This window comes from Lepidochelys kempii, chromosome 1 (genome assembly GCF_965140265.1).
Source record: "Lepidochelys kempii isolate rLepKem1 chromosome 1, rLepKem1.hap2, whole genome shotgun sequence".
Lineage (NCBI taxonomy): Eukaryota > Metazoa > Chordata > Testudines > Cheloniidae > Lepidochelys > Lepidochelys kempii.
This window is the reverse complement of record NC_133256.1, coordinates 54,335,839-54,358,678: the sequence shown is the minus strand read 5'-3', so window position 1 is coordinate 54,358,678 and position 22,840 is coordinate 54,335,839. Positions and strand designations below refer to the sequence as shown.

The 22,840-nt window shown below is 43.1% G+C and overlaps 1 protein-coding gene across 5 annotated transcripts in view; it reads left to right on the top strand.

The window, feature by feature from the left end:
- LOC140910804 (phosphatidylinositol 3,4,5-trisphosphate 3-phosphatase TPTE2-like) overlaps nt 1–22,840 on the top strand; it is a 43,795-nt gene that overhangs the window by 12,224 nt on the left and 8,731 nt on the right. For 2 of the 5 annotated variants that reach the window (XM_073342673.1, XM_073342685.1), the window contains exons 3-13: nt 7,487–7,564; nt 9,049–9,096; nt 10,130–10,291; nt 11,259–11,378; nt 14,063–14,158; nt 16,683–16,782; nt 18,794–18,857; nt 19,857–19,921; nt 20,595–20,655; nt 21,599–21,680; nt 21,776–21,864. In XM_073342673.1, the coding sequence (XP_073198774.1) occupies nt 7,487–7,564; nt 9,049–9,096; nt 10,130–10,291; nt 11,259–11,378; nt 14,063–14,158; nt 16,683–16,782; nt 18,794–18,857; nt 19,857–19,921; nt 20,595–20,655; nt 21,599–21,680; nt 21,776–21,864 (965 nt within the window). The remainder of the gene's footprint in view (nt 1–7,486; nt 7,565–9,048; nt 9,097–10,129; nt 10,292–11,258; nt 11,379–14,062; nt 14,159–16,682; nt 16,783–18,793; nt 18,858–19,856; nt 19,922–20,594; nt 20,656–21,598; nt 21,681–21,775; nt 21,865–22,840) is intronic. The other 3 variants (XM_073342696.1, XM_073342714.1, XM_073342706.1) reach the window with 3 other exon arrangements.

The window sequence follows — 22,840 nt, the reverse complement described above, 5'->3', positions numbered from 1 at the left end:
CTGTGTGGATGTTGTAGTGCCCTTTCTGGAACTGGCTGAAAACGTTATCAATTTTTTTGGTGAAATTTCACAACCATTTATTTTCTTACCAGGTCTGGCCATCCCTTTAATATGCTTAGTTCCAAAATTACTTGTAGACACTTACTATTGTCTAAACACACAATCTGTGGCTGAAATTTTAGTAAATGATCTGATCTTAATTCTCATTTCTTCTAAACACTCTTGATTCTAAGCTTTTCAGAGCAGCCTGTTCCTTAGGCATTGGGGCAGCAATTAAATGTGTGGTCTTTGCAGTAAATTACTACTTCAACTCTTGTCCTATAGCTGCCCCTCTTGTGGGGCCTGGGAGTGCACTCTGATGTGAATCCCTTTTTAAAAGAAATAAAAAAAATAAAATAAAAATGCCAAATAGTGTCTCTTACCTGCATTTCAGGTAAGAAATTGCAGAGACCTAGTATAAATAAACATAAAACAGATCTATGCATGTAGTGGTTCTTCTCCCCTCTCCAGCTCCACTTGTGGGGACCACTGAAGGGGGGGACAGGGTTGATCAAGATAAAGCAACCTAAAGTGAGAATAAGCCATCTGCTTTCCACTCTGCCTAACTCCTGTTTTGGGCCTTTTGGAACAACTCTGTGAGCTGGCATTATTGGGCAGCATATCCTTTTCTTAGCGGTGGGCTGTGAAGGAAAAGTACTAGGATAAAATAACTTGAATTCAACAAACTAACTCCCCAGATTCTTTTGTAGTCAATGGAGTGATTGATTTACAAGGCCCTTAGTCCCTGACATGTACTGATATACAAGAACTTATTTTGCTAACTTTGAGTGGTTTCATGGCTGATGGACACTTGAAATCTTTACTGCAAACAATGCTGACCCAGTAAAATGGTAATGGGTACATTATTGTATCTTATACACAAGTGGTTCCTTCAGTATGCAGATGCTTTTTCCTTTGCCAATGGAAATATCTATCTTCACCCTTCTTCTCACAATGGTTCTCTTGGGGTGGCATCCCCAAAGGGACTTAAGTGTCATGACACTCCGTATTGCAATGCCTACGTTTTAGGCACCTAGAAAATCACAAGAACAACATTGTGATCCACAAAGCTTGAGTTAGCCACCTAAGCTCCTGTACACAGCACTTCAGGGGAGAGAGAGGCACCTGAGAATGCAGTCCACAAAGCCAGCATGCTGGATGGGGAGCCACCTAAGCTATCCAGTGGGAGATGAGACAGGCCAACTCATGGAAAATTATCAGGAGAGACACTTACTAAGTAAAATTAAGCCTCACTCATGACCTTGCAATAGAACTCTCAAGCATCAGGATTTTTTCCCCTAGCCATGGTGTTTGAGAGCTCTATCATGAGTGAGGCTTAATTTTACATAGTACTCACTGTCCGTCCAGTGTCAGGCTGACAGCCAGAGCCCTAAGAGCAGCCGAGGTGAGGCTGAGAGGGCTGTACTCTGGCCTGGAGGCTGCTGGGGGGCTGAAGTGAGGATGGGGAGGGTTGATGGGGTGGAGGGGCTGTATTGATGGTGGATTCTGAGCAGATGGGGTGAATGCTGGGAGGGTAAACTGAGTGCAGTAGGGGAAGATAGGGCTGGGGGACTGAACTGGCAGGGGCTGAATTGAGGGGGATCTGGGTGAGAGCTCCTGCAGCAGGGGCCAAAATCACCTTATCCAATACATGTTGGAGAGTGGGTACCACTAATTGTCACATGCCCACACCCTGGGGATGGGCTGAGGAAGTTAAAAAATCAAGACTGATCTAAAAAAGATTAGTGTGGTTTTTTTAGATCTCCTGATTCTGGGGAGGGGTCTGACTCATGACATTTGATCTCATGGTGGTATTGTGACAGGTTGTGTCCTAAGTCCTGCCCCTCTCACACAGGGGCCTCCCTGCAGCTCAGACTTGTCTCTGCTTGTGATTCACAAACCCAGGGTATATAGGTGTTGGGATACCTAAGCTGTGTGTAGGCGGTGTATTCAGAGACCACCTAATGGATCAGGCACCTCAGGTGAATTCATGTAAAACAGCCAGGCTGGGGCAGAGTGGGGAAGGGAAGGAGGAATCAGCCCTTTTAACCTGTAGTGCAGTGGTTAGGGTACTCACCAGAATCTGGGAGACCCTAGTTCAAGTCCCAGCCCCCTAAGAAGAGGGAGGGATTGGAACAGGGACCAGCCACCTCTCAGGTGAGTGCCCTACCTAATAAGCTATAGACTATTCTGATGTGGGTCTCAATCTCTCCTGTTGAAGCTGTTCTACTTTAAATATTAATTGGGCCACAAAAGCTAGAATTACTCTGACTTAGTGGTTACGGCACTCACCTGCAAGGTGGCAGATCCTGTTCTGATCCCTTCTCCCCTTCAGGTGGCAGGAGGACAGCTTGAACTGGGGGACTCCCACCCGAGTACCTTATCTCCTAGGCGTCTCATCTCACCCCCAGCTGTTTTGTGTGAACTTTCCTGAGGGGACTGATCCAGCAGGCAGCCTCTGAGCACAGCTACTGAATTGGGTTCCGCATGCAAACAGTCAAACACCTACTTTCCCTAGTTCATTATTTGCCCTTCGGCATGCAGGCGCCTAGCAGGAGGCAGCAGTTCAGCCACCCAGCAGCAGGAACATAGATGCCTAGGGAACTTCAACTGTAAAAAATTTAGGCACTAATTGAATTTAGGTGCCTAGGGATTGCAATGGCACCTGGACAAATGGACTTAGGTGCCTAACTATGTTCATGGATTGTACCCTAGAATTCTCTGTCATCCTTAAGTAACTCCATTGTCATAAATATAAAGGGAAGGGTAAACCCCTTTGAAATCCCTCCTGGCCAGGGGAAAGCTCCTCTCACCTGTAAAGGGTTAAGAAGCTAAAGGTAACCTCGCTGGCACCTGACCAAAATGACCAATGAGGAGACAAGATACTTTCAAAAGCTGGGAGGAGGGAGAGAAACAAAGGGTCTGTGTGTCTGTCTACATGCTGGTCTTTACCGGGGATAGACCAGGAATGGAGTCTTAGAACTTTTAGTAAGTAATCTAGCTAGGTATGTGTTAGATTATGATTTCTTTAAATGGCTGAGAAAAGAATTGTGCTGAATAGAATAACTATTTGTCTGTGTATCTTTTTTGTAACTTAAGGTTTTGCCTAGAGGGGTTCTCTATGTTTTGAATCTAATTACCCTGTAAGGTATCTACCATCCTGATTTTACAGAGGGGATTTCTTCATTTCTATTTACTTCTATTTTTATTAAAAGTCTTCTTGTAAGAAACTGAATGCTTTTTCATTGTTCTTAGATCCAAGGGTTTGGGTCTGTAGTCACCTAGGCAAATTGGTGAGGCTTTTTACCAAACCTTGTCCAGGAAGTGGGGTGCAAGGTTTTGGGAAATATTTTGGGGGGAAGGACGCATCCAAACAGCTCTTCCCCAGTGACCAGTATTAGTTTGGTGGTGGTAGCGGCCAGTCCAAGGACAACGGGTGGAATATTTTGTACCTTGGGGAAGTTTTGACCTAAGCTGGTAAAGATAAGCTTAGGAGGTTTTTCATGCAGGTCCCCACATCTGTACCCTAGAGTTCAGAGTGGGGGAGGAACCTTGACATCCATACACTCTCTTGAGACTTAGCATCATGGTCACCATTTTCTGCTGATGTAGGGAAATCATCTTAGTACTGCTCCTTTTAGGGTACTTCTCAGTGAACGTATGAACGCGTACCTCTACAGGTTGAGTAGATTGCTTCTGTAATACTCCTGGGCTGAGGATCTAACCTGCTTTGTGCACATAAAATAAAAAGCAACTCAAATTGTACATAAGGGCCAACCTTAAACTGGCAGGAACTTGGAAATTCAGGGTTAAGGCTTTGCCTACCTGAGTCTCACTGGTTTAACATCAGTTCTTAAATTGGTTTGGTTATATTAAACCAGTAAGTTTCTCCTGCAAACAAGGCCAGAGTCTGCTATGCTATGCATGTGACTTGTAGAGATATGTAGGCTTGTCCTATTAATATGTAGGCATAGCTGAATGAGTTTGGATGGAGTAATTTCCTGCACTCTTTAGCTGAAGCTGCTTTTACAGTAGTTGACTTAATATTACAGAGATGTGGGGTCAAATTATACAATAGTGCAAGATTCCTCAGATATCAAAACAGAAGCAGTAGACCTCACTTCTAGGGTTCAGAAGTTAGCTTGGTCTGCACAGCCATTTAGTACTTGTTCCCTGTGATACATATATGCTAGGGCAGGGGTCAGCAACTTATGGCACACGTGCCAAAGATGGCATGCGAGCTGATTTTAATGGCATGCTGCTGCCTGCTGGGTCCCAGCCACCAGCCCTGCTCAGCCCACTGCCAAACCCAGGCCAGGATCCCAGCAGGCAGCAGCATGCCATTAAAAATCGTTCCTGCCCTCGCCCACTCTTCACCCTGCCCCTGCGGCAGCAGTGGGGAGAGAAGAAGCTTGGTCCTGCCTGCTGCTGCTGCAGGACAGGCAAGCTTCCCCCTCCCCTGCCTCTTCCCCCAGCATGCTGGGTTCCTGCCCCTCCTCCTCTCCCTCCCTGCCACTGATCAGCTGATGGCCCTTGAGCAGGATGGGGAGAAGCAGAGGGGCAGCATGCTCGCTGCTCTGGGGAGGAGGCGGAGAAGAGGTGGGCAAGGGCAGGTGGAATCAGGGCATATTCCCTCCAGCCCCCTGCCATGAGCTGCTCAGGGCAGGAAGCTGGGAGCATGCCCACAACCACAGCCCTCTGCCCTGTCTCTGGCACCCCCCTCACACCATCCCCAGCCTTGACGCCAGCACCCCCACACGTACCCAGCCCCCCTGCCTTGACTCCTGCACCTCCACATATACCTCTCACCCCCACCCTGAGCACCAAATGGGAACTCCTGCACCCCCCCACATTCCTACCTGCACCCCTCACACCAAATGGGAGCTGCTCAGGTAAGTACTTGTCAAGGTTCCTTCCCCACTCTGAACGCTAGGGTACAGATGTGGGGACCTGCATGAAAACCTCTTAAGCTTATCTTTACCAGCTTCGGTCAAAAACTCCCCCAAGGTACAAAATATTCCACCCTTTTTCCTTGAATTGGCCGCTACCACCACCAAACAAATACTGGTTACTGGGGAAGAGCTGTTTGGAAACGTCTTTCCCCCCAAAATACTTCCCAAAACCTTGTACCCCACTTCCTGGACAAGCTTTGGTAAAAAGCCTCACCAATTTGCCTAGGTGACTACAGACCCAAACCCTTGGATCTAAGAACAATGAAAAAGCATTGTTTTCTTACAAGAAGACTTTTAATAGAAATAGAAGTAAAGAAATCCCCTCTGTAAAATCAGGATGGTAGATACCTTACAGGGTAATTAGATTCAAAACATAGAAAATCCCTTTAGGCATAACCTTAAGTTACAAAAAGATACACAGACAGAAATAGTTATTCTATTCAGCACAATTCTTTTCTCAGCCATTTAAAGAAATCATAATCTAACACATACCTAGCTAGATTACTTACTAAAAGTTCTAAGACTCCATTCCTGGTCTATCCCCAGCAACAGCAGCATATAGACAGACATACAGACCCTTTGTTTCTCTCTCTCCCTCCTCCCAGCTTTTGAAAGTATCTTGTCTCCTCATTGGTCATTTTGGTCAGGTGCCAGCGAGGTTACTTTTAGCTTCTTAACCCTTTACAGGTGAGAGGAGCTTTCCTCTGGCCAGGAGGGATTTCAAAGGGGTTTACCCTTCCCTTTATATTTATGACAGTACTCCACACCCAAACCTCGTGCCCTAACCCTGAGCCCCCTCCCTCATTCTAGCTCCTGGCCACACCCTACACCCCAGCCCCCAGCCTGCTCCTTCACCCCCAGCACTGTGCTCCATGCATTCCCACTCTTAGCTAAGTGCAGACAGAGAGGAAGAGAATGGGTTAGAACCAGGGAGAAGGTAGGTACCCACTCTATGTGGGCAGGGCCAGGATCCCAGACCGGCAGCAGGCTGAGCAGAGCCAGCAGCCGGGACCCTGGCTGGCAGGAGCCAGCGGACAGAACCCCAGACCAGCAGCGGGCTGAGCCGCTCAGCCCACTGCTGGTCTGGGGTCCTGGCCACCAGCCCCACTCAGCCTGCTGCTGGTCTGAGGTTCTGGCTGCTAGCCCCTTGCCAGCCGGGGTCCCAGGCACAGGCCCTGCTCAGCCTGCTGCCAGCCTAGGTGAACAGAACCCCAGGCTGGCAGCGGGCTGAGCGGGCCGGGGCGTAAGATCAGCATTTTAATTTAATTTTTAAATGAAGCTTCTTAAACATTTTGAAAACCTTGTTTACGTACAACAATAGTTTAGTTATATAATAATAGACTTATAGAGAGAGACCATCTAAAAATGTTAACATGTATTACTGGTACGCAAAACCTTAAATTAAAGTGAATAAATGAAGACTCAGCGCACACTTCTGAAAGGTTGCCGACCCCTGTTCTAGGGAATAGATTTTGAAAGCTGCTCACTTGAAATACTAGCAAGTGATCACCATCTAGCAGCATTATCTCAGTCTTTAGTGACCTTCCCTGAGACTCTGTATCATCAAACTAGATTAAAATAAAATTGAAGTATTCAGTGGGGAGGAGGGAGACTATTTTGATCTCTTAATGCATGTTTTATAGGATCCTTCACTATTTTTCAATTCTGAAATAGTGAAGGATCCTATGGAACAACTCTGCCTCTAATGTTGTCTTAGCCACATGTGCTTAACTGCTAACTTAGCCTAGTAAAGTCCCTTTGGCTGAAGTGATGCTCAGTGAAGAGGTAAGATCTCACCAAATGCCAGTGCCAGCCCCTCTCATTTTGTCTCTTGCTGTGAGCAGCACTCAAGCAGGTGTAGTCCTAATATCCTTGTTTGGGGGGAAAAGTGTGTGTGAGGTGGTGCTGGTTCCAGCACACAAGACTGACTGCCACACTTAAGACTACCCTTAAAAAAAAAAAAAAAAAAAAAAGACCATTTTAAAGACCACCCTGGCCTACAGATCCCAGGAGATTTCCCCTTTGCCTTTCTCAGTTGTTCCTGCTTCAGGACTTATGGCAGGATTCTTTTGTGCTCTGAGCACTACTTTTCAGGGCTGCCTTTCCCAGGAAATCTCCTGCTTCTGGAGCATTGCCCCTTCCTTACTGAGTTTTGTGATTCTTAAACTTTTGTATTGGTGACCTCTTACACTCAAACTTGCTGTGTGAAACCCCCTCCTAAACACATTTTTAAAATATATTTTACGCTATTATAAATGCTGGCAGCAAAGCAGGGCTTGGGGTAGAGGCTGACAGCTCATAGACCCCCTCTCCTCCCCGTAATAACCTCATAACCCCCTGAGGGGTCACAACCTCCAGTTTAAGAACCCCTGCTCTAGCCCCTGGTGGTGTCCCAGCTCTTACTTGACCTGAGTGGAGCATCCCTTTTAGTGCACAGGAGCTGAACGTGCAGGGCAGCCATCTATGACCTAGTCTGATTTGTCATTTTTTGGCAGCTTTCAAAAGACCGGGGAGCCAAGCATAAAGATTGATGATGGCTGCATTGAGGATAATGAACCAGACACTTGCTCCCGGTAAGTTAAAGTTGTTCTAATCTTTGCTGGGCAAAATAAACTGTCTAGTGCAGTTTCCCAAGCCAAAATTGAGAAGGAAGCATGGCTTGCTGAAATGTCAAAAAGGAGCTCAGTAGGTCATTGCTTAGTAAGGAAACCTAATGTCATAGATTCAGAAGACTTTGCTATGTATTTGCTTTCAATCTTATTTGTTTTTATAAAGCATGTAGCTTGTCTGGCTCAGAGTCCACTTGATAGAGAGAAATCAAAAATATTCCTTCTGGCAAGCTAATTGGTCTGAAATACATAAAGTACAAATACCTACTGACAAACCATGTCTGAGATTTACAATATTATCAACGACTCTAGAGTTTCAAAAATGTGCATTGTGAACATAAAATACTCTGATCTGGACAGATTCTGCATTCAGTCTTGGAGAATGTACAGTAGAAAGAACAAAGCAAAGCTTATTCAGCTAGAGCTTTGTCCAATGTGGCAATTCAGAAAAGTGAAAAATCTATTAAGTATGACAGTGGATCCTGAATTCATTTAAACTCCTTGATCACTTTAATGGCTTTTAATAGCAGAAGTATGCATTGCAAGTCTGATGCTTCCAATGTAACTCCATTCATAACACCAGAGTAATGCAACAGAATCGGGACCTTACAGTTGTAGTGAGTTATGGGGGAAGGAAAACTAAAATTTGCTTACTAATTTTTCCACTTTTAGTCAAAGATTAAAAATTACTTGTACCATTTGAATACATGAACTTTTGTTTGGAGAGGAACAAGTTGAGCTGAATGCAATGTTGATATCTTTGTACAATGGCACTAAAGGTAGAAGGCCCTTCTTTCAGGCTGAGGTTTGGCTAGATTCAAATATCAGTTGCTGTCACTTTGGCTCAATGTGTACATGGGATGGCCTTAGTAGCATCTTCAGCTCAATTACAATTTACTATCTGTAATAACTTTACAATCTGCAATTAAAGGCTTCTAACAATTTTTGTACCAACTGTTAATCTCAATCACTAGTGTGTGTATACATCTTTCAAAACCTAGCATGAAAGGAAAGTGTATAGAACATTCAAGCAAAATAGAAGGGGATAAAGCTGCATTTCTGAGTGTGTTCACACACTTAGGTTTTATGGTCCAAGAGGTGTCATCCTCTTTGACACCTTTGTTACTTGTCACCAGTTGACAGAAAGATTACATAAAAACAAGGAGTCTGGTGGCGCCTTAAAGACTAACAGATGTATTTTGGGCATAAGCTTTTGTGCATTTAAAAAAAACCCACTTCAGATGCAAAGATTACATGTTTATCTAGGACTCTATGCTATCATATTTTCATACCCATTCTCCAAGTGAATCTGTAAGTATCTCTTAAAATTCAGCAAAGGTGCAGGCAAGTTTGCAATAACAAATCTTAAATGTAATTTTTAATCAATGCTTAAGTCTACCATTGCATCTGGTAGTCACTGACTTTAGACTCTATTCCTCTTTTAACAGTACTATTAAGAAAAAGATTTCTCCATTTGTGATGTCATTTGGATTCAGGTATGTGTGGATATATACATAACCTGTATGCAGCCACGGATTTTGATAGGAGATATAAATAAAGTAGAAAGTTTTTAGTTAAATATGTTCTAGTCAGTTTGCTACAAAGTAGTAACTTCCAAACTATCTTTTTTTGGTTTTGTTCCTTTGAAAATCATTTGGCTCTACAGAATACATTGAGGAGCTTTTATAAAGCAAACTCCCTTTGCATTGTGAAGGGAAATCTAATGCACAGCAACTTCAGATCTCTTTAGGATTTATAGAGACAATTCTAGGTATCATTGTAGATGACTGAAATGTAAGCAAAATATAACGTTCTATTGCTTTGTTATTGGTATGGTGCAGAGGCTCCTAATTCATCACCTGGACTAGAGGTGGTCCTTGGAGAGCTAGCTGGTCACATGGTAGTGGCTCTGCTTGTTTCTAACAGCTAAACTGTATTGATATAGCAAAATATACTATGTTAGAGCAACTGCTGTAGTTACTACAAGGACATTACTCGGCCTGATTGAGAGGGAAGGTGGTGCATGCTGTGACAGTTTAAGCAGTCTTTACAGAATACATGTTTAAAGCTGGCATATTGACAGGAATATGAAGCAGCTTTGAGGTTGCTGGACACAGAACTTGTGTTTCTCTTGGCTCTTAGCCTAACACCACCCGCTAGTATGGTCCCACAGGTTATCCTTGCATCCTGGCATGGGTTAAATTGCCACAGCGTGGTTGGCCATGCTCTCTTGGCAGCTAGTGTGAATGAAGGCTTGTGCAGCCTTCAGAGGGTGCTGCATTTCCCAACAGGCTTAGCAAATATGTCTCCCTCTCTTTTTACGAGGAAAAGTAGTTACTAAAACATATATCTGGGGAACATGAAGAATTCAGAACAGGCATAAAATAAGGGAATACTAGACTTCTTTACAAAAGTGGCTTTCATTTTGAAAATTGTGAGCAACTGACTGTGCACATCAAGCAATGAGAAGTGTAATCCTTTCGTACTTTCCCTCTTGAGAGATGCCTTTTTTGTTTTTTTGTTTTGTAGAGTATTTGGTGTTGTACTCATCTTTGTGGACATTGCTCTTGTGATTGTGGACCTAGCTATTAGTGACAAGGAAAAGAGCATAAGAGAGACCCTGGAAGGCGTTTCCTTGGCAATAGCGCTCTTCTTTCTCGTGGATGTTCTCCTGCGAGTGTTTGTTGAGGGGTAAGGTTAATGCCCAAGGGCCTGAAAATTCAGCAAGATATCTTTGTATAGGGACACCTTAAAAATGTACACTGACTTCTAAAGAATCTGCACAGTGGATACGTGGTGGCTGATTCTGAATTCACTTACGCTGGGGTAACCACCAGTGCAGTTACTCCTGACTCACCAGTGTGAGGCCAGAATCAGTCCTGTGAAGTTCCCAGTGCTGGTCCCTAACACTGGCAAGTCATTCATTATGTGCAGTGACTAGCACTCTTATTCATTGGTTTGTTCAGGTAACTGGGAAGCACGGTTCATGAATACTCTTAGCATGACTTTAAGCTCTCTGGGGCTGGGACTGTCTTTGTTCCGTTTGAACAGTTAGTAGCACAGTGGAGCATAGCACAATGACTAGGGCTTCTAGGTGCTACTGCGGTAAAATAATAAATGCAGTCTGTGTAGAGAGCAAAATGCGGTAGTACCAGAGTTCTTATATAGGCCCATTAATTCTAAAGGCATTACTCTGGTACTCCTCTGCACGAGGATAACGGAAGATAGTCCTAAATGGTCAGAAATAGTACAAATACAAACTGCCCTGGCTGTCCAGAAGAGATTTAAAGCATTGCAATTGTAGCATACCGAGTGGTACAGCAGCATGGTATGTGGGTTGGCTAGTTTTGGTAGGCTTCATAGGAAGAGTGTTTAAAAGGAAAATTGAAAAGAATTCCCTCCTACCCTCTTCATTCAAATCCCAACTTAAACTGGTATATGTGACTTGGTGTTAAGTAGAGTCAGCGGTTTGTAAAGGATTGATAAAAAAACCCTGTTTTACTCCTATTGAAGTAACAAACAGGCTATTGAGGACCAATTCATCCATGAGCAATGTTTTGTAGCAATATGGAATATACACTCTAATACACTTCTCATAGTACTTTTAGATATTCCTCCCCCCTAACTTTGTCTCTGCTTCCCTTCTTTTGTATTTCAGCTTCAACAATTATTTCAAGTCCAAACTGAATGTTTTAGATGCGGTGATTGTCGTGGGCACCCTGTTGATTAATATGGTGTATTCTTTCTCCGACTTCAGTGGTGCAGACAAAATCCCAAGGTAAGAAGTGTGTGATCTAATTGCTTAGAAATGTTATCTCTTATTATCATCTCTTTATAAATCCTTCTAAAACTTGCTAGTGTCTGGCACGTCTGGTTTTTGAAGGGAGTATAGGGAAGAACCCCGAACACCTGAATGTTTGTTTATAAAATGTTATACCCAAATTACCCACCTAAGCTGTGTCTGTCTACACTGCTGTACACACATGCTAGCAGTGGCATGTGGAGTAGTATGTACTCCACATGCCACTGTAAATGAAAGTAGTGTGTGTTAAAAATGACTTCTCTCTGGTGTTATGCAACACCTGTGATCTCCAAAGCACTCTGGCTCCCAGCAAAGAAAGCTTTACGGGGTCCACTCACAGAGTTTTCCAACACTGCAAAAAACCTGTTAGAGATGAGGTAGAGTGCCGTGTATACCTGAACCCTCAGGGTATATACCCTATGATGGTGCACTCTATATGCTTTTATGAAAATATGCTAATGAGTGTGAATGTAATGTATCTGGAAAATGCTTCATGCAAAAGGTCTCTTGTATCATTACAAAGCTTATAATCTACGGAGTGTGTTCATCCTATTTGTATAAATGTATCTGAAACTGGAAATATGAAATATAACTCTGAGGTCCTATTGTAATTTATGCAAAGTGTGAGCCATTAATGGTGGCTTGGAATCTTGATGGTTCCCATTAACCAGGACACTTGTAAGTCTTCCTGTATAAGTGTGTGCTGGCAAGTGGGTAATGAAGTCTTACAGTGACATGTGATCATGTAGTCTGAACTGGAATCCATCTTTAACCTGGTCCTTTTCCATTGAGAAGGAGGGGTGGGAACCCAGAGAGGGACAAAGGATTCCTGCCCTGTGCAGAAGACATATATAAGGGGGTGGAACAGAACAAAGGGGGCTGCAGTCATGAGAAATCCCCTAGCTACCACCTGAGCTGGAGCAAGGACTGTACCAGGGGAAAGGATTGAGCCCAGACTAGGGAGGTGTCTAGTCGGTGAAAGAAGCTTATTGAAACATCTGAGAGTGAGATTTTATCTGTATTCAGCTCCTCACTGTATTAGGCTTACATTTGCATGTGGGTTTTTTGGCTTGGTAATTTGTTCTGTCTGTCATTACTTAGAATCACTTAAATCCTACTTTTTGTATTTAAAAGCACTTTTTACTTAGAGTTAATTAATAATACCTTGGGGCAGCAAACAGCTGTGCATATCTCTATCCATGTTAGAGAGGGCAAACAATTTGAGTTTACCCTATATAAGCTTTATACAGTGTAAAACAGATTTTATTTGGGGTTTAGACCCCTTTGGGAGCTGGGTGTCTGAGTGCTGGAGACAGGAACACTTAAGCTTTTTTTTTTTTTTCCCCCACTTAAGCCTGCAGCTTGTGATGGTTTAGACTTGGATCTGTGTTTGCAGCAGGCAAGTGTCTGGCTCAAACAAGGCAAGATACTGAAGTCCCAAGCTGACAGGGAAAACTGGCTCAGAGGTAGTCTAGGCACATCAGGTGGCATTCCCAAAGGAGTTTCTGTGACCCAACCCATCACACCTTCATGGCTCTCTACACCAGTGGTCTCCAAAGTGGGGTTCACATACCCCAGGGGGTATGCAAGACCCTCCCTGGGGGTGCACAGCAGGAGGAGTGCCACTGAAGGCTCTCCCTGCTCCATCTTCGGCAGCAGCTCGGCTCTCCTTGCTCTGTCTTCGGCGGCAGCTATTCTTCATTTTTGCTTCCCTAGAGCTGGCCCTGGGGGTACGCGATCCAAAAAGTTTGGAGACCACTGCTCTACACAACCAAGCAGTGCCTTCCAGGTCTACATTGCTGTGTTTTTTTTTTTTTTTGAAATGCTCAGTAGTGGTGAAAGGCTCTGGTAGTGGCAAGGCAGTGGAGCCTTTCACCATGGCATGTGGCTACACATACAGTGCCTGTACTTGTCTACACTTACAGTGTGTCATAGCCTTACTCGGCAAAACTTGTCTTAAAAGTAAACAGAAATCAGAGCTAGTAGTAAACTAGAAACCTTACTTACAACTGATCAGTTTACAACTGATTGGAGGAAGGATTAACTCCTGCTTCTTTAAAAACTAAAGCAAGTTAAAAGTGTTAGAATAATGTGTGTGATATCATACTTGGCAGATTTGAAAACTTCAGCATCAAAAAACGGAGCACTTCCAGCTACAGCTGGCAGGGGATTTTTGTTGAACAATTGTCAAACAATTTGTAGAAATCAAATTTGTGGGAAAGGGGTCTGTTTCAATGAACCATTTGTTGAGAAGGTTTCTCAAGTTCAGTGGGAAAGGGGAAGAAAATGATTGTTACTCTCCTGTTGGAGCTGTTCTACTTTGTATACAATAAATACTCACTGGGCCAGAGAAATTGACTTGGTAGCCTGGTAGTTTAAGGATTTGTCTCTGATGTGGGAAATTCAGGTTCGAGTCTTGTTCACCTCAGGCAGAGCAGGGACTTGAACATGGATCCCACACATCTCAGATGAGTGCCCTAACTATTGGGCTATTGGCTAGCGTAGGCTCTGTAGTGTAGACATAGCCTATGTGAAGTTTTTTCCCTGTCCCCTGGGGGCTATACCAGCATAGTTATGCCAACATGGGCTCTGTGCTGTAGACAACCCAAGACCAGGATCTTGGGTTGTAGACCCCTATGTACTAACAGTGATTACTTCAGCAGGCCCAACATAAGTTCATTATCTGCAGTTCTGACCTTCGGGAGCTGTGACCAGTGGTATATACAGAATGACCATGCAGCCTTTTCTAAAACCAGGTATTGTTTTAACAGTAGGAACACCGCATAGTGTAAGAATAAGGATTTTAAAACAATCTATAAGCTCTAGGGAGACAGCTACTATTTCTCTCCCCCAACCCAACATGTTAGCCAGGTAGGCCCATCTTCAGTCTCTTTGCGGAACCTTTCTGTCAACCTGTTTTTCCCATCAGTCCTGGACAACTGACCCTCCCACTTCCAGAAAGACTCTTTACCTAAAACTTACACTACATATAGCTATGTCAGTTAGCTATAGCTGTGTTGGTCCCAGGATCTGAGCAAGACAAGGTGGGTGAGGTAATATCTTTTATTGGACCACCTTCTGGTGGTGAGAGCTCTGGTGGTGAGAGCTCTGTGTGGCTCAAAAGCTTCTCACCACCAGAAGGTGGTCCAATAAAAGATATTACCTCACCCACCTTGTGTCTCTGACATATCTGTCAGTTAAGAGTATGGGTTTGTTTGTTTTGTTTTTTTTTAAATGGACATAACTGTGTCAACATAAGCTATATCTACACTAGGGCTTATAGTGGCATAAAGACCTTTTGCTGGTATAGCTTATGTCTCTTGGGGAAATAGTAGTATAAGCTATTCCAGCAAAACCAGTTGTATACTGATATAAACTGCATCTACACTAGAGGGTTTGCTGACATAGCTATCCCAGCAAAACTTTTCTCCTGTAGACAAGGCCTCAGGATGTCCTTCTGATTTTTAGGCTCCCATCCCTGGCCAAAAAGTCTTATGACTATGCTGGAGCCAAGGGAGGTAGACTCTTCCAGTTGATAGTCCTTCTCTTAATTACCCTGCAATGTTCTGTCTCCTTTCCCACTCCTCCAGGTGCCTTATCTCTAGTCACTGTTTTATTTCCTGCTTGTTTTTCCTAACAGCGCCTCTTGACTTAACTGCACATGGTCAAATAGAGAACATCCCTTACTGTAACTGGACAATGATAAATTAATACAGAGCAGTCCCATGTCCTTCACACAACTGAGTACTTTGGTTATGCTTTAGGTAATCTCATCCCGTATAGGACAAGGCATTTTCTGGGATGGCGTTTCGGGTATGTCTACCCAGCACTCGGGAGGTGTGAGTGCAGCACATGTGGGCATACCTGAGTTAGCCTTGACTGAACTCGCTCACTAAAAATGGCAGTGTAGCCCATGCCACTGCCTGTGCTAAGGGTCTGGCTACAATCCTGTCTGGGACCCCAGGTACATACCCAGGCAGCTAGCCTATGCTACCTTGGCTACACTGCTGTTTTTAGCAAGCTAGCTCAAGGAAGGCTAGCTTGGGTACAGCTACATGGGCTAGAATGATTGGAGAATAGGCATACCTTAAGGCAGGGGTTCCCAAAACTTGGTTCGCAGCTTGTTCAGGGTAAGCTCCTGGCAGCCCATGAGACACTTCGTTTACCTGAGCGTCCGCAGGTACGGCCACTCGCAGCTCCCACTGGCCGTGGTTCGCCGTTCCTGGCCAATGGGAGCTGCGGGAAGAGGTAGCCTGGCCCACACCACTTCCCCACAACTCCCAGTGGCTGGGAACAGCAAACCGTGGCCAGTGGGCGCTGCGAGCGGTCGTACCTGCGGACGCTCAGGTAAACGAAGTGTCTCATGGGCTGCCAGGAGCTTACCCTGAACAAGCTGCGAACCAAGTTTTGGGAAGCCTTCTAAACAGTAATATGCTTCTCTAAACCACTTAAGTCAGCAGAAAATTCTCTTTCCACTTCAAAACTTTTAACTTCTAAGAATGTCCATTATCTCTCTAACTGAAATGGATGAGTGATTACGTTTGGGACTCTGGGACTGCTCAGTTTTCCTGAACCTCTTGCATAAAACGCTACACGTCCATGGAGTAAGGAGCCAAAGGTGCACATTTGATTATCTTGATGTCTTCTCAATACCAAGAGCCATTAACATACTCAAATGAGTACAGTGACCTTGTATACCATGGATCTAAACTGGGAAACTGGAAGATCCACAGTGTTATGGCTTGGCTAATATTGTGGAGCTCTTACTATTGCTAAGGGGGATAGGTAGGGTGAGACTACTTGCTGGCATCACTATGCACAGCGGTGAAGCAATGAAAACTCTTTATCTCTGTAGGTGAATTCCTGGCTGCTTTCATTGTAAGGCCAGTTAGAAAACTTGCAGTTAAACAGTTTGCCATCAGAAAAATGCAATTTTGTTGTAACCACATGATTTTGCAACATTTTGTACTTCGACACAATTTCACTGGGTGGGGGCATAGAAAAGCATTTTGACTATTTAAAAATCCTGTTTTGACACTTTCTGGAATAGAAAATTCCAACTTTTTGTTTGAATTAAAAAACAACTCTAAATGGAAGGTTGAAATCAAAATAAAATGTGTTGACCCAAAACAATTTTAACTTTGTTTTTTCAAAAACAGTTATGTTGGCTTTTTATCCTCATTTGGAACAAAACAAATTTCAATCTTTCTGGCAAAACATAATTTACGTCTTCTGCCCAGCTCTATTCCATTGCAAAGCTAACTTTTTCCTCTTTGCTAGAATGGTTATCATCCTTCGAGCTTTGAGAATTATCATTCTGATAAGAATATTTCGCCTGGCCTCGCAAAAGAAACAACTAGAAAAGGTGACCAGGAGGATGGTAAGTTAGCTTCATAACTGTTTGTCTGAATGTGCTATTATGGTTTTCAAACTCTCCTCATATTCTTAAAGCAATAACAGAGTTCTTCAGCAGTGAAGGGTAGTAATAAGAACTTTCATTTTTGTTCCCATCCCCGCCTGCTTCCCTCCCCTCCATTTATTTGTCTTACTCTGCACTCTGATTTCCCTCCCCTCATACCTAACACTACACAGTTCTCATTCTAAAACAGTCAGAATTGCAGGCCAGCAGACTAGTAACAGGATTCTGCCTCATCCACTAAAGCAATTTGTTCTAGTGATAGGAGCAGGTATTGAATTACAGCATTAGGTAGTTGAGAACCATTTTTGCACTCCGGCAGTGTTTCCACTCTCAATATAGGGTCACACCTTCAAAACACCATTGTCCCACTACAGCAGTGTGGTGGCACTGATGTGATGCCATGACCTACCTGATGCAAATAGCCAATTCTGTCTTGACTTTTTTATATTGAACACACTTGCATGGCAGGGCAGAGAGAAGAAAATCTGCTGTATCCCATGAATATAGGAATGAGTGGTTACAATTAAAATCAGAGGCAAAAGCTTTTATTATAGTGCATCTTCTGCAGGTATAAACAGAATAGAAACTGTACCTTAAGTTTTAGCTTCCTGGTAGCATCTGATATTAAAACTCCATTTCAAAATGTTTAGACATAGCTTTGAATAAAAAGTATTCCTTTTCTTCTCTTCTCCCCTCCCGCAGGACTCTTAATGTAGTGTCAATTTTAACCCAACTTCCATGTGCATTTTTCAGGGAACAAAATCAATACTCCATCAGCATCTTGCTTGTCAAATGTAGACTGAGAAATTTCCAAGATATTTAGATAGCTAGAGTTTACCCTGAGGCATCAAAACTTTTTCTGGAAAAAAAATCTCCAAGACTTTTTTGTGTGTGTGAGAGAGATGCTGTCCCTTACAGCTCAACTTCACTTTAACATCTTAAGTGAGGTATTGCATCCTACTAGGAGTTCAAAGGATTCCCTGGCATCCTTTCATAAAATAAGAGTAACCCTTGTGATCTGCCTAGTGCTTCTCCCTCTAAGGCCTCACTTGCACATGGGAGTGTAGCCCTGATTAAACAATTGGTGAAGATGCAACAAAGCTGATCTTCATCCCCCCTGTTCCCCCCTCCCAGTAGAGAATTGAATCATGGGTTAAATGCTACTTTTTTAAACAAATCAGTAATATGATGCAGCATACAACAGTGTGATCCATGTAGACAGTCTCATCGTGCATTGTCCCACTAACTAGAATAAGGCCTTGATAAGGTCAGCAGCCCCAGTACAGCTATTGCTGGCTACTGATTACTGGATTGAAATAATTCCTGAGCACAAAGCCTGACTAAAATGCAGTTTCTTTTCTGAATTTGTGTGAATGCTGCCGCTGAGTTATTAATGTGAGCCACTTGCTAGTCTTAAGCTTGCTCTACACTTAAAACTTATACTAGTGTAGTTATGTTGGTCAGGGGCTGGGGGTGGGGGGACACCCTTGTGACATAAATATGCTGACAAAGCCCCCAGTGTAGACACAACTATGCCAACAGAAATGTGTTTGGTGGCATAGCTAATGGCCTTTTGGGGGGGGGGTGTTCCTACACCAGCAGAAACAAGGAGGCTGATGGCACCTTAAGGACTAACAGATTTATTTGGGCATAAGCTTTCATAGGCTAGAACCCACTTCATCAGATGCACCAGCAGAAAAACTCCTCCTGTTGATGTATGCTGCTTCTACAAGAGGGAGTTATGCTGGCTATGTCGACATAAGTTCTACAGTGTGTGTACGTGGCCTAACTATGTACACTTCCACCTGGAGTGGATAGGGAAAGATTGAGGCTCTGCCACTCGTGCTTGGTTACAAGGAGAAACAGTAACCATCTGGACTACTTCACTATTCACCCTTCTAGACACTCCCTAATCTTTATGGTTCCCTTGACTCTCCTTTCTAACTCCTTCATTTGTCTTTTTGACTGACAGGTCTCGGAAAACAAAAGGCGCTATACAAAAGATGGCTTTGACCTGGACCTTACCTATGTTACTGGTTTGTACAATTTAGGGAACTATTGGTTACTCCAAAGTTAGAGCTGGCTGAAATTTTTCAGCTGAGACTTTTCACCAAAATGCATATTTGGGTCAACACAGTTCATAAGTTTGTCTGTTGGCAAATTGTTTTGGTTGAAAGGAAGAAAATGGAAATTTCAGGTGTTACGGGTAAAGGCACAACAGATTTGGGTGCTGGTCTTATAAAAAGACTGAAGAGGAGGTTGTTGTGTTGCCCCTCCCTTACACCTATTGTATAGTTAGTTAGGGTGCTCTCCTGGGATGTGGGAGACCTGCTGTGGAGCAAGGACTTGAACCTGGGTCACCCACATCCCAGGAAAGTGCCCTGACCACAAGCCGTAGTTGTCACCCTGCCCCCACCGCAGTTCTTGTGAATCTATCCCTTAACTTGTTGCTTTCGTTTTAAAAATGCCCAAACCATTTTGTTTCAGCTCAAACAATTCTTTCCAATTTCTTTGATTTGCTGAAATGTCCTCACTTGGTTGACTTGAACCAAAATTAAAAAAAAAACCTTTTTTTTTCAATAACTTATTTGCAGACATCCTATAAGTGCCAGTTTGGGGGTGAGGGGAAGGTGCAAAACTAATCCATTGTCTTAAGCAGCTCTTGTTGTGTAGAGAATAGTGATTGATAACTAGGATTTCCTCTAGGTGGAATATTCATTATTGCAGGGCTGTTAATTTGATAAATATCCTATAATAAATACAGACAGTACACTGGCAGAAAATGTACTTCTTTGTAATTAAAAATTCAAATTTTAAAATCTGGGCTACTGCTGGTGATACAGGCCACACCACAAACAAGTAGTCATACTGTGTAACTAATTCATAACACTAATGGTACTTCCACTCTCAAAGCCACACTTTTTTTTTTGGATAGCTTTTTGTCTTTTAATAGTGCATAGTAGTTCTTTCAGATTCATCCTCCACTGCCTATTTCCAATTCTTGTGGACTTAACATATACATTTTTCCTCCATAGATCGTATTATTGCAATGTCATTTCCATCATCTGGGAAGCAGTCTTTCTATAGGAATCCTATAAAGGTAAAATATCTCCTAAAATCCCTCCTGCACGTGACTTCAAAACTTAACAGCACTAAATTTGTGTTCCACTTCCAATCCCTTTTCACTAGGTTGAATATGGATCAGATTGGGAATGACTAAACTAGCCTCTGATGGTCTCCAGGAAACCAACTTGTAGTCTGAGGCCAGTACTTAGTGGGCTTCTGTCCTGAATCACGAGCATAAAAATTAAGGGTGCAGTCTGCCCATCTTGTCCTTAGGGGTTGTACTCTAGCTGCATGATTTGCTACATAAGTGTCTTGAGGTTACCCTAATTTTCTATTATCCATTTAAAGCCTTCCTGAGAAGGTCACTCTTTGCTATCCAGGCTATGTTAAATGGTGATTTATAGAAGAGGCCGTTTTCTCTCTCAAATACAGAATAAGACTAAATGATCACTTAAACTTTACTGAATTAATCATTTTAGGAACTATGTATAAAAACTGGTGGTAGACTGGCTTAGTAGCTAGATGAGAACCTGAACTACTCATTTCTTCTGGTCTCATGGTCTATTGTGAATATAGCCAGCTTCTCCAGTAAGGCGGTATACTGTTTAAGTGGCAGTGGAAATGAAGACTGACTAGTGTGTGTATAGTTTAAAAAAAAAAGCAGATGTTTGGAGTTAAATATCTATTTCTTATCTTATTTTCTTAAGGAAGTTGCAAGATTCTTGGATACAAAACATAAAGACCACTATACAATCTATAACCTTTGCAGTAAGTATATGTAGCTCCTGGCATGCTGGAGGTTGGGTGGTTCCCACAAAGTGCTTCATAGATGTCACTGAAGCTGATTGGTGTAATAGCCTTCTTCAGGCTAAATGAAGGAACAATTAAATGCTCCTTCATTTAGTGATAGCCAAAGCAGTGGAAAACACCCCACTATGGACTGACAAAGTGGCAGCTGGGGATTAACTGCTGCAGCTATGTATCTGAGGGCTTGTCTCAGTTTACAGCACTAAGTCAGAAGCAGCCAAAAAGCATGAAACTAGGAGACAGTATCAAAAAGCATGGGTAGGGTGGCTGTGAGAGCATTTTTGGGTAGAGTGCTGGCTAGAAGGGCATGCTTGGACTTGTGAGAGGCAACTGCCTCCTATTGTTGGATCCTCCTGTGTTCAGGGAAACAGGACTTTGTACATTTTTTGCATCCAAAAGAAATTGCATCCAAGGATTGCATCCAAAAGAAATGGAAATTGGCTAGCCACTTGGCCAAAGGGGGGTTACAGACAATCAGATCATGAGAACCAACATCAGTTCAGCCAACCAGTTAGAATAGAGAAGATCAAGCTAAAAGGGTCATGACTTTGAAAACTGGCCTCTCGCTTTTTACCACCACAAATCACTGTTGCAACTGATAGCAGTTGGTGGGAGTCCTTTGGGCCCTCCATGAACTGAGGGTGCAAAATTGCAGATGCAAAATAGGAAGCTGGCCTTCGAAGTTAGGCCTGATCCAGATCTACTTGAATTGTGAATCTATTCATTCAGTAGCACTGTCCGAAAAAGACTCCAGTAGATAGTCTCAGCTGCTATTCCACCATCTTTAAAACACAGGCAGAGAAAATAGCTTGACTTTAAATAACTAAAATTGTAGAGGTAACTTACCAGAACTCTAAACTAGTTTTAATCTGGAGTGTTTGATTTTTTTTTTTTTTTTTTGTAGGTGAAAAAGGTTATGACCCTGTGTACTTCCATTACAGGGTGGAGAGAGTCTTTATTGATGACCACAATGTCCCCAGCCTAGAGTAAGTCATATGCTAGTGTTTCTGCAGCCCAACAACAATACTAGGCATAAAACAAGTTCTGACTACGCTGAAATTCATATGCTGCTTTTATCTAGGGACATGCTGAAATTTACTGCCAATGTGCGTGCGTGGATGAAACAGGATGAAAAGAACATCATAGCAATTCACTGTAAAGGAGGCAAGGGTAAGAGAACAAGTACTGTAGCAAAGAAGGGATTGGAAAACATAGGAGTATCCTAATTAAAATGGTGTGAAGCTTAAAGTTTAAAACGCATTCATTTCTTTCTTGCCTAAATTTCCACTGCAAGTATTTGATCATGGGATAGCTTAGATTTCCATCCAGTCAAATAACAGGCATGTTAATAACTACTCTGCACTTCATATACCTTTCATCAGAGACTCTCAAAAACCCTTTACAAAGGATAATTTTCAAAAACACCTAATGTGGGATTGAGATTTATTTACTCAACAGATGGGTCTAACAAATATTTATTAAGGCAAAACGCTCAGCAAGTGAGTGATTACCTACAAGTGGAAAGCTCATTAGGACAATCTCATCTCTCACCTCTAGTGCTGGACAATACAGCTTCAACCTGCCTTTGTAACACAAACTTACAAATAACATAGTTATCCTATACCTGTGTTAGTCTCCCACTTCCGTGTTACCTCTCCTCCCCAATCAGTAGTTCAAACCAGTCTCTCCCCCCCACCCCCCCAAGCTTTAGGGTTACTCTTTTCTTTTCACAGATATGATTCTGCAATTCCTTAAACATAAGAAGTTCTGCTTATGCTGTTAAATGTTAGGCCAGGCTCTTAAAATCCACAGCAGGCTTCTGTGAGACCTAAATATGCCTTTGCTCCCAGTCAGGGATGCGGGAACAATTTGTATAGTGGGGGTGCTGAGAGCTATTGAACCAAACTGTAAACCCTGTATGTAATGAAATCCACTTCAAGCCAGGAGATTGGCAGCACCCCTAGTTCCAGCACATAAGTCCTATTTTCAGAAGTGACCTAAGCAGTTAAGGCACTTTGAAAACTTTATCGTATGGCTCACAACACTAAGACCATCAATTTTCTTCAGAAGGGAAGAGTGGCGCAGAGAGGCTTGCTGCAGTCTAGAGTCACTGGGTATAGAACCCAGATCTTCCCCCTGTACCAGT